General features: G+C 47.7%; 1 protein-coding gene across 7 annotated transcripts in view; it reads right to left on the bottom strand.

Moving 5' to 3' along the window:
• Positions 1-1,859: 1,859 nt before the first annotated feature.
• NUP214 (nucleoporin 214) overlaps positions 1,860-10,796 on the bottom strand; it is a 109,922-nt gene continuing 100,985 nt past the window's right edge. For 5 of the 7 annotated variants that reach the window (XM_055351361.2, XM_031007717.3, XM_031007718.3 and 2 more), the window contains 4 exons: positions 7,271-7,442; positions 4,830-4,969; positions 3,263-3,287; positions 1,860-2,113 (listed from right to left, as the gene is read on the bottom strand). In XM_055351361.2, the coding sequence (XP_055207336.2) occupies positions 2,080-2,113; positions 3,263-3,287; positions 4,830-4,969; positions 7,271-7,442 (371 nt within the window). In that variant the 3' untranslated portion in view covers positions 1,860-2,079. Of the gene's footprint in view, positions 2,114-3,258; positions 3,288-4,829; positions 4,970-7,270; positions 7,443-10,796 lie in introns of those variants that run through there. The other 2 variants (XM_031007719.3, XM_031007716.3) reach the window with 1 other exon arrangement.

Raw genomic sequence — 10,796 nt, 5'->3', positions numbered from 1 at the left:
CAACGCAGAGAATTTGAGGTCAAGGGTTTAGGCCGAACCATTTCTATTTATAAAAAGGAGTGTCCAGGGGGAAGCAAAAGGGTAGGAGAAGACTGGCTCAGCCTGGGTGCCAGTCAGCAGGATGACAGCCAAGGGCAGAATGGAGCCTGCAGCGCTTCAGGTACATCTCTCCCTTTAAAGCTAAGCCCTCCGCCACGAGCCTCTCCTGTCAGAGCTTGAGTCCCTTTGTCTCTAGACTAGCACAAGCCCATGTGGGAGAAACATGCCCTGTGACTGGTTGTGAATGTCATGGGGACTGCCCCCCACTTCACCTGTGAACACAGGGTGGAGGTGACAGGCTCTTCAATTCTCAAGGACCAAAAAGAGCACACATTAAATTTATGGAGACCCCAGCTCTTTGCGAGAGGCAGAGCCCCTAGATAACGGACCGTACAGACAGCCCCTCCCTCTCCTAACTGCACAGAGTGCAGGGTGACAGTCATCCAGAGACACAACGGACCGTACAAACAGCCCCTCCCTCTCCTAACTGCACAGAGCGCAGGGTGACAGTCATCCAGAGACACCACGGATCTAATTCCAGCTCTTGGCTCTGCTGGCATCCGGTTGAGGGAGGGATTTCTGAAACCCAACAGTGCTATACAATGAGATTCCTCTTCTCGTGAGCTTAAGAAATCACCAAACACAAAGCCAGGTAGGCGTCCAGCCTCTATCGGAGTCCTCTGGAGCTGGAGTCCCCAGGATGGAGGCTGGGAATGTGCACCTGACAAAGAACTCTGCAGGTGACCCTGGGGCACAGGCGAGATGGGGACCTTCAGACCAGGTGGTGACACAGTGGAGACCTCACCATGGTCTACTGTCCCCACATAAGCCATCAGAACCAAGGAGGTCACACTGTCTGCAACATGATGAATTAATGTCATGTCAAACTTTTATTAAAACATTAAAAAAATACAACCTGCCAATATGTAAAACTCTAAAAAAAAAATCTCTTCCCAACTCCCCGCTGCTCATGACCCAAGCCAAAGCACTGTCAGATTCTGGGCCTGAAAGAGAAATTCTTACATCTGTTTTCAATGCGAGACGGTCCTTGTTTGATGGCAACTATCTAGGATGTTACAGGCCTCAAAGATACTGCATTAAAGATAAAGAAGCACTCTAATAAAACTGCAGTGATGAGCTCTGGGCCGTCCTAGCAAACACTGTTGTCAAATCCAGCATCGTTCTGCTAGTGTTGTCTGGCAACAGCAGTGTCTTCACACTTCCTGGGTCTACCCAAGGGCTATCTGCACTGTGGTTAGTAGACACTGGGTAGGTGTGGCTACCAATGTCACTGCCACATACAGAATATAAAGGCTGTCTTCTCAAGTAACTGGCCCCCTCCTCTCTGGAGTAGGACACACGGCACCCAAGAGCCACATGGAGATGAGGGGACAAGGCCGGCTAAGGCGCAGCACTGTCCTGCCTCACGCTGGCTACTATTGTACTGTACTGAAAAGTGCTATGGCTGCTTCTGAAACTCAACTGCTGCTGGCATGAGTCGCTTCCTCTGCCTCCACTCAATCGCAGATTGCGTCCTTGGATGGTCCTGATACACAATGGCAAAAAGAACATGGAGAGGAGATAACCAAGTTTCGGCCTCAAAAAGATGACCCACCAGCATTCAACCTCTTCCCTATGTGGAGGGCGTTAGGTCCAAGTGAGACCACGGCACATTCGATGCTGTTTATCAACACCCGACGCTGGTGACTTCTGATGCCATCCTTGAAGACACAGTGTTCTGGCTGATGGAGGCTCTGCTGGCTTCTCAGAGCCACAGAAACAGGGCAATCTTGGCTGTGATCTGAAAAAACCCACATACGTTCTGTACGGAAACAGACAGTTTAATAGTGGCAGGGAAAACCCAACATGAAATATAAAACAAGTAATCATGCGTCTCGTGAGTTTTGGTTTCTGTTGTTTCTTTCTGAGTGTATGTGTTTTGATGGCAACGTCGGTCTGAACAGCCTGCTCCAGCATTTCTCGGGGAAGAAGCTGAGGATGCGGTTGGTCCCAGGGATCGAAAGGCCTGCTGACACGCCCTCAGCTTCGCCAGCCACCAAAACCCTGGACAGACCTGCAAGGAAGCACAGGACAGTGGTGGAGTCAGCTGCTCTGTCACAGAGCAGTCACAAGCTCTGCTGCTCTGCCTGTGTGCAAAGGTCAGGACTCAGATTTTTTATTATTATTTTTTTGATACAGAGTCTCACTCTATTGCCCAGGATGGAGTGCAGTGGCGTGATCTCAGCTCACTGCAACCTCTGTCTCTCTCGGGCTCAAGTGCTTCTTCTGCCTCAGCCTCCCAAGTGGCTGGGATTACAGGCATGCACCACCACGCCTGGCTAATTCTTGTGTGTGTATCTATATATGTATATATATATATTTTTAGTAGAGATGGGGTTTCACCATGTTGGCCAGGCTGGTCTCGAACTCCTGACCTCAACTATCTGCCCACCTTGGCCTGCCAAAGTGCTGGGATTACAGGTGTGAGCCACCGTGCTTGGCCAGTATTTTTTTTTTTTTTTTTGATATAGGGTCTGGCTGTCACCCAGGCTAGACTGTAGTGGTACCATCTTGGCTCACTGCAGCCTCGACCTCCCAGGCTCAAGTGATCCTCCCGCCTCAGCTTCTGGAGTAGCTGGGACCACAGGCATAAGCCAGCATGCACGGCTAATTTTTTTAGTTTTTAGTAGAGATGGGGTCTCACTCTGTTGCCCAGGCTGGTCTTGACTCCTGGGCTCAAGCAATCCTCCCACCTCAGCCTCCCAAAGTGCTGGGATTATAGGCGTGAACCACCCACCTGGCTAAGACTGAATTTTAACGCCATGAAATTTTACACAGAAGCACAGAGGGTGGATCAACACATGAGACCTGGTGATGGCCCAGAGCCCAGGGGTTAGCATGCAGCTTCTGAGAAACCTCCAGGGAAGTCAGGAGCAGCATCTCCTCAGCGCTGCCCTCAGGCCCGGCTCACTGGCAGGCGTGCTCTTTTCTCTTTGAACCATGCCTCTTAAGAAGGCGAGGCCTGGCACCTCCTGCCATATTGCTACAGAGAAGAGCAAGTCCACAAAACCCAAACCCTGCTGCTGAACCCCCACACTTCCAGGACAAACTCTAAAAACAGGAAAAAACGAAAAGAAAATGCACAAATCCAGCAAGATCCACACACTTCCAACCTTATTTAATGCTTTTAATTAAGGTCAGACTCAAAAAGGGGCATACTTACGAGTTATTTGATCCAAAGCTGAACCCTGAAAAGCAGAATAAGAGTGAAGTTAAAGCACGCATCCACTCGAAAGACAAAGGTGGTCGGTCCCCATGCTAAGTGCCTGCCCTCCTCTGTGCTTCTCGTGGGAAGCCCTCCGTGCCTCCACCACCTACAGGAAGGCAGGAAAGGTACACACAGAAGCCCCTTTATCCTGAGTTTGTCCTCTGGAGCTACTCAGATCTCCCAGAAGGCAGAAAAAATCCTTTACTTTTTATGAGTTATCTTCTTGATATTTTAGGGTTCTTCCTCCCTCCCCAGCCCCAGCTGTAGGCAGAGGGTCTCTGGCTTGGCCTCTCAGCTGTACTGGACCACATAGATCCATTCATTAGGAAAACTTTTTTTGTTTTGTTTTGCTGTTGTTGTTTTTCCATATCCATTTGCTTCCTCTTCTTTTTGAGGGCCAGAGAAGCAAGATGGCTGGATTCTAGGCCTGGTTCTACTGCTAACTGCTAACATTTAGTTCCTTGGAGTTTCTGTTTCTTCACGGGTACAATTGTAATGATACCTAAATTCTGTGCCTCGTCAGTTTACTGCAAGAACAAAATGGAAGACACATATTCTGCCATCTGAAGAAGCAGAGTGTTAAACAAATGCAAGATGTTTTGTGAAGTTTCTATGCCTTTTTTTTTTTTTTTTTTTTGGGTCTGCTGGCTTAGATTTTTAAACCAAGGGCTAGTAAGACCATTATTATTTTGGGCTTCTCAAATCCTGAGAGGAAATCAAGACAGTAATTTCTTTGGTAAGAAATGACAGTGTTCTAAGTCTAACTAAAACCTAAAAAAAAAAAATATATATGCCAGGTGCGGTGGCTCACGCCTGTAATCCCAGCACTTTGGGAGGCCGAGGTGGGTGGATCATGAGGTCAGGAGATGGAGACCATCCTGGCAAACACAGTGAAACCCCATCTCTACTAAAAACACAAAAAATTAGCCGGGCCTGGTGGCGGGCGCCTGTAGTCCCAGCTACTCAAAGGCTGAGGCAGGAGAATGGCGTGAACCCGGGAGGTAGAGTTTATAGTGAGCCGAGATTGTGCCACTGCACTCCATCCTGGGCAACAGAGCGAGACTCCGTCTCAAAAAAAAAAAAAAAAAAATTTTCAACCACTTTCAGTACGTAATGTATTTATTTATTTTGAGACAGGGTCTCATTCTGTCACCCAGGCTGGAGTGCAGTGGTGCAATCACAGCTCACTGCAGCCTCGACCTCTTGGGCTCAAGTGATCCTCCTGCTTCAGCCTCCCGAGTAGCTGGGACCACAGGTGTGTGCCACCATGTCTGGCGAATTTTAACATTTTTTGTAGAGAATGGAGTCTTGCCATGTTGCCCAGGCTAGTCTCAAACTCCTGGGCTCAAGTGATCCTCCCGCCTTGGTCTCCCAAAGTGCTGGGATTACAGGCGTGAGCCATGTGCCCAGTCAGCTTTTAAAATACTAAACAGACTGGTCAGGTAAAACATACTCATTTCTTTGGGGGAGAAGGCAAGAGGGACCCATTTTGCTTGTGAGGGGAGAACTTGTGGCAGCTTACCTCCTGTGCCTGATCCAAAACCAGAGAATCCGCTACTCTGGGTCCCAAAACCAGAAGTCTGTTGGGACAGTGATCCGAAAGTGGGGGCATTCTGACTCGCGAGCGTGCCGAAGGATGTGGTGTTGCTGCTGCTCCCAAACCTGCGCTCCAGTGAGAAACAGACTGAGGTCAGTGGGGCCTCTCACCACTTGCCCATCTGCAAGCCTCAGCCCCCTGCCGTAAGTCTCAATACACACGACACACATGATCCAGGGTGACAGGCTGGGCCTAACTAGCAGCCTTTCAGAGAGAATGAGCTATCGCCCAGGGCCAACTTTTATCTCTGCTCTAGGAAGAAAAATGGCAGGACTACAGTATGAAATCCAACCTGGCCAGTGTTTTAGTTTCCATCCCCCATCGGAACACCAGGGCATTTGGGAACTATGCAGTACACAGTTCCTGCTCTACCTCCAACAATCCTTAAGCTTTATTCTATCATTTTAGCATTTCTCACTTACCGACCATTCCCCCACACCCTGCTCCCATTTATTTATCTTCAGCTCCTCTTGGGATCTTGATTCTATTTACTTTTTCCAAGTCATTTCATTCAGGATTTTGTATTTGCTTCCTGAATCAGTAATTACTACCCAAACCAATGTAAAAGTGGCCACCATTTTCCTTCCCCTGCTCGCCCCACCTGGAGACAATCCCCTGTGCCCCCTCACTCAGTTCTCCCTCCAGATATGGTCCAGCACACAAGGTGGCACTGTGTGACCTATCAGAGCCCCTTGAATTGTTTGCAGAGGAATTCAGCTGGGTTGGGGAGAGCTTCTGGGGTCTGGAGGTGACTAGGTGAGGGAAATGGATGAGTGGTTTCTGGGAGAAGGGGCAGCACCTGGGGCAAGAATCAACCCCAAAGCAAGAAAAAGTATCTAAAACTCCGCCTTCCCACCATTCTATTCACTTTTAATGGTGAGGTCAAGGCTCTTTCCATACAAAGGTGGCCAAGGGATCTGCTCTCATTGGACTTTCTCCCAGGAGCGGCCTGCTCCCTTCCTCCTCCTGCCTTGGGCCACATCAGCAACAGCCTGCCCTTCAGGGTTGGAGACAGGCTCATGGCCAGGGACCTGGAAGAAGGTAATGGGCTCTTATGGAGATTTAATAACTGACCTGGCATTAACCTTTTTTAGGACTGACTAACCAGCCAATCGGGATTTGTGTGAGAGCCGCCCCAAGGCAGAATATGATACTTTTCTACTAGTAAAGAAAACAGCTGGTTTCAAATAAATAAATCAATTCTCAAGATACCCAGTCAACCCAAACCTTCCACCAACTCTGTGGTACTGTGTGCTAGGTCATCACTGCAGAGAACAGCATCCATTAAGACCTCTGAGAATACCAGCCTAAGTGGGTCTCTAACTGTCCTTTCAAAGCTTTCCTTAACTTTAATTCTTGGGGTTTCCTGAGGGCAAACCTAAGGCATTAGTCTCCCATGAAACAGGAGAAGCAGCACGCCAACCCTCTCACTCCTGCTGCTGCGCTCCAGCATCTTGCACGGAGGGGAAGGGTGTGAGTAAGAACATACTACAGTTTATTTTCAAGATAAAGATGCTGTCATCTTGCCAAGACTCAGATCCCAAGTATCTCAACAATTCCCCTAGACAAAATCATCTCCCCTCCCCCAAACCTTCAGCTCATGCTGAGCCCAGTACCGCTGCGAGAGGCATTTTAGAACTCCTTTCAGGCATCGACACCTCCTTTGAACAAGAGACTTGGTAGTCATCCCGTGTACATTTTTTAAATTGGGATGTTGTGGTGTGGTGAAGGTTTTTTTCCCTTGGGGTTTGGGCAACCACACTGAAATTCTGCCCTTAAAAGCGACTCCCTAAAAATGGCCCTTTCCAGTGCAGACGCACACGAGGCAATGAGAGCAGCTCCGAAATCCCTGATCATCCAGGATCTTCCCACGGGAGGACCTGTGCAACTGAATACTCACTCTGGGGGGCTGCAGGGGAGCAGGGGACACAGGGAGTTGTTTGTTCAAGGACAACGGGTCTAACACAGAATAATCCCAAGAGGAAAGAATCTGGTGAAAACCATTCATTGAGGACTTCCTAACAGAAGCTCCACACCGGGGTACCTCTTGGCTACAAAGCAGTAGCTAAGGCAGGGCTGGTGCCTTCCTTTAGCCCCAGCAGGAGAACAGGGGCTCTGATGACCAACATTTCTCATACCAGGGAACAGCAACACAGCTGAGGTCCACCATGAATTCAACAAAGCCTGGCTTGAAAGAAATGAGTCTTACCCTGGAGAGGAACAGGAATCCTTGAGGGAGTTGTTCGCAAATTTCAAGGGAGGGGCCTTCACCTCATGGTCAAATTTCTTGTCAGAGCAAGAGTATAGGCCCCTAGTGCTTTTTGGCTGGCATGTGGGTTCCCAAGGGCCCTCCCCAGGGGGCTTACCCGAATCCTCCTGCGCTGGCAGCCGCAGTGCCCTCTCCGAACACTTTGCCTCCCGTCGAGCCCAGAGGGCTTGTAAAGGCTGGGGCTGAACCGAATGCTGGCACCCCTCCAAACCCAGGGGATCCCCCAAAAGTAGGAGGGCTGCCAAACACTGGAGCAGCACCGAAGCCACCTGAGCAAAACAGAGGCAAACAAACAGAAATAATAGGGAGAAAGAAAGGAGGAGACAGGAAGAGAAGACATTGAGCAATGAGAAACCAAATCAAAATAGGAAGAAAAATGGGAAAAGAGGATGTTAGCAATTCAAATGCAAGAACTAGAGTAAAGGGCAACACCCCGCCTCCCCACCGCCCTTGTATCAAGAAAATAGTAATGAAAACAACAAAACAAAAGCCCTCAAACCAAACCACTCCCCTCCATTCCTAGCAGAGGGCTCTGGGGTCCACTCAGGAGAGCTCCTGCAGACCCTGTGAAGTCACTGTGAAGCCGTGTGAGCAGACCTCCAAGAGCCCACTCGGTGCACCTTCCACCCCTCCCAGGTCCTCTGAGCTGTTTGGAGTGAAAAACCATTCTCAAAAACTCCAATCCCTAACCAGCTGACAAAAGATGACAGACTATATTACTTATCAGTACACAGGCAAGACATCTAGCTTCATAGAAACCCAAATTATAAAATCAGAGGCTCAAAACCTCCTCTCAGGGAGAATCCCTGAATTGGGTCATAGCAGAGACAGAGACATGTATGCTGGCGCCCAGCCAGGTGCTTTTTATTTATTTACAACCTGATGGCTCCTACGTCTCTCATCAGAGTCTCCCTTTCTCTCGCTCAGTGGAGGTTCGTTTTTTTTTTTAAATGCTTTTTTCCTGCAGTCTGGAATTACTTCTCAATGAAAAAACACACCAAATTTCTTCTTTGGAGGCAGGCTGCTGCATAAATCTAATAAAATAATAAGTCAACAGTGAGGACAGCCCTAAGAGTTCAGATGCCTTCTGCAAGTTGCCAACACTGTTGCCCAGTGGGCTCAGGCTGCCAGAGGGCAGCACCACACAGGTGGCCACACAGACAAGGGTCAGGTCACGCACAGGGTACCCTACTCTGATTGCTGGTGATGCCTGTCAGGCAGGAAGACAAAACAACCTCTCCTGAGCTATTCCTAATGCAGGTTCCCAAACTTCCAAGATACTGCTGAAATCATTCTAAAGTATTAAAATAGACACTCAGTGAGTGTCTTCTTGAATGAATGGAATAGAATGGCATAAGAAATGTGCTCTAACTGGGAGCACCCTCTAAAGAGAGTACTTCTTAAGGTGAGTGTTGGCCTATGAACTGCGTGCTAGCGGGAGTAATGGTGGCCTAGCGACAAGCCTTTTCTCCCCTTTCAGAAAGTCAATCTGTTGTTAGAGGGATGAAATCTAGACTTCTTATTGTTTATGTAATCACAACACAAGCTTCTGCCATCTGAATCAGGAAAGATCAAATCCTGGGTATGAAAAGTTGTCACCTGAATCCCTCAGTTAACTGTTATTTTGTGATTCACTCATGTGCCTATTTGCCATTAACAGTGGTAGGCTGCACAACTGAGAAGATACTTTTTTGCTAAGGCTCGTGTTTGGGTTAACATTCCGCATTTTAAAACACTGAGTGAAATTCCAAGTCATGATAATGGAGACTGTTGGGTTATAAATATAACAGACTGGAAAAAAAAAAGTGCTAAAAAACCCTTACAGTTGAATTATTTAAGACTGATCACAGATCTAGTTACACTTTCTTCCTAGACATGCAGGGCTTTATCTAGTACCTTGTATCAATATTGCTTAGACTTCTTGGTGGAAGGTGAGTGAAAAATGGGAAGTCATGATGATACAGAAAATAAACTGGACAGGGGAGGGGTGGCGGTTAAATAGAGAGAGAGAAAAAGCCCCCAAACAACGCACCTGGGTCACAGCCAAATTAAACAGGAAGAAAACAGTCACTCTGGCTTAAACAGGCAACTCTCTCCTGATGGCAGGAGGGGTTTGATTTTATCAGTTGCCGCATTTTCATAAATTTCTTCTCCAGAAGAAATATAAATTTTCTAATAATCAATGATGATAAACTTTCTGATTTATTGAGAGCCCACTATATGCCAGGAGCTTCACAGCAGTTTTCTTAAATCTTCCCAATAAGCCTGGGATCCTTACGTCACAGGGGAGGAAACTGAGACTTAGAGAATATGCCACTTGTCCAAACTTCAGCCAGCTGATGGGTGCTAGAGCCAGGACTAGAACAAGGTCTGTGCGACTCAAACGCCCACCTCTCATCTTCCCCATCATTCATCCCCTGCCTGCCTCCCTCCAAATCTAACACTTTAGCGAGAGAGCAGGGTGTAGACCACTGACCATGGTGGGCAGCAAGGCCATCTTCAGTCCATCCCACCTTCCTCCTGTCCTCTCCCCGGATGACCTCCAGCAGGATAATTTTATAATGCAATTTTACTAAAGGGAGGATAGATACTTTTGGAATTTTTCAAAGACCCATCCAAATCATCAACTTAAAATCTCTCTTAAAGCAAAAAGTGCCCTGATGCCTGGGCAGGAAGGCAGTTCCTCTATTCACAGCAGCCCTTCCTTCTGCTCGGGACTTCCAGTCCCCTCTTTCAACAGAAAAAGCTCTCCCAGAACCAATACGAGTTCCACAGCAGAGAAATGAAGTCCTGAAACATGAGGGGGAGTGGCCTTTCCCCTGCCCTCACTTTGATGTTTATGGTTACTAGTTCACTCATCTTATGTATCTGAAAGATAGTTTTTCTCTATTTGAGTCCTCAATCTAAGTATCACAGTTTCATGGGGCAAATAAGCACTATGAAAAGTTGGGGCATACATTTTCTCTAAGACTGGACAAATAAAAGGGTCAGATTTTCTTTCTTTTTTTGAGACAGAGTCTTGCTTTGTTGCCCAGGATGAAGTGCAGTGGCATAATCTTGGCTCACTGCAATCTCTGCCTCCCAGGCTCAATTGATCCTCCCACCTCAGTCTCCTGAGGAGCTGGGACTACAGGTGTGCACCAACGTGCCTGGCTTATTTTTGCATTAGTGTTTTTTGTAGAGACGGGTTTTTGCCATGTTATCCAGGCTGGTTTCAAACTCCTGAACTCAGGTGACCTGCCTGCCTCGGCCTCCCGAAGTGCTGGGATTACCGGCATGAGCCACTGCGCCCAGTGTCTGAGTTAGGTGTGATTTTCCTTTTTTCTTTTAGAGATGGGGTCTCACTATGTCGCCCAGGTTGGTCTTGAACTTCTGGGCTCAAGTGATCCTCCCACCTCAGCCTCCCAAAGTGCTGGGATTACAGGTGGAATTTTCAAAGGTCAGATTTCCAAATCAATGGGGACATAATCTCAGGATAAAGAACCATATATAGGAAAACCGTAAGAGTCAAAGAAAACATTATCAGCCTCCTAAAAACATAAAAAGTCTTGATGATCGATGAACTAAAATTCCCCAGTTGAAATGTTCACGATGCACCTTTCTAACTGGGATAAAAGCCTTGT

The sequence above is a fragment of the Gorilla gorilla genome, chromosome 13 (assembly GCF_029281585.2).
Source record: "Gorilla gorilla gorilla isolate KB3781 chromosome 13, NHGRI_mGorGor1-v2.1_pri, whole genome shotgun sequence".
Lineage (NCBI taxonomy): Eukaryota > Metazoa > Chordata > Mammalia > Primates > Hominidae > Gorilla > Gorilla gorilla.
The sequence above is the reverse complement of the archived record's forward strand: the minus strand, read 5'-3'. Positions and strand labels throughout refer to the sequence as shown.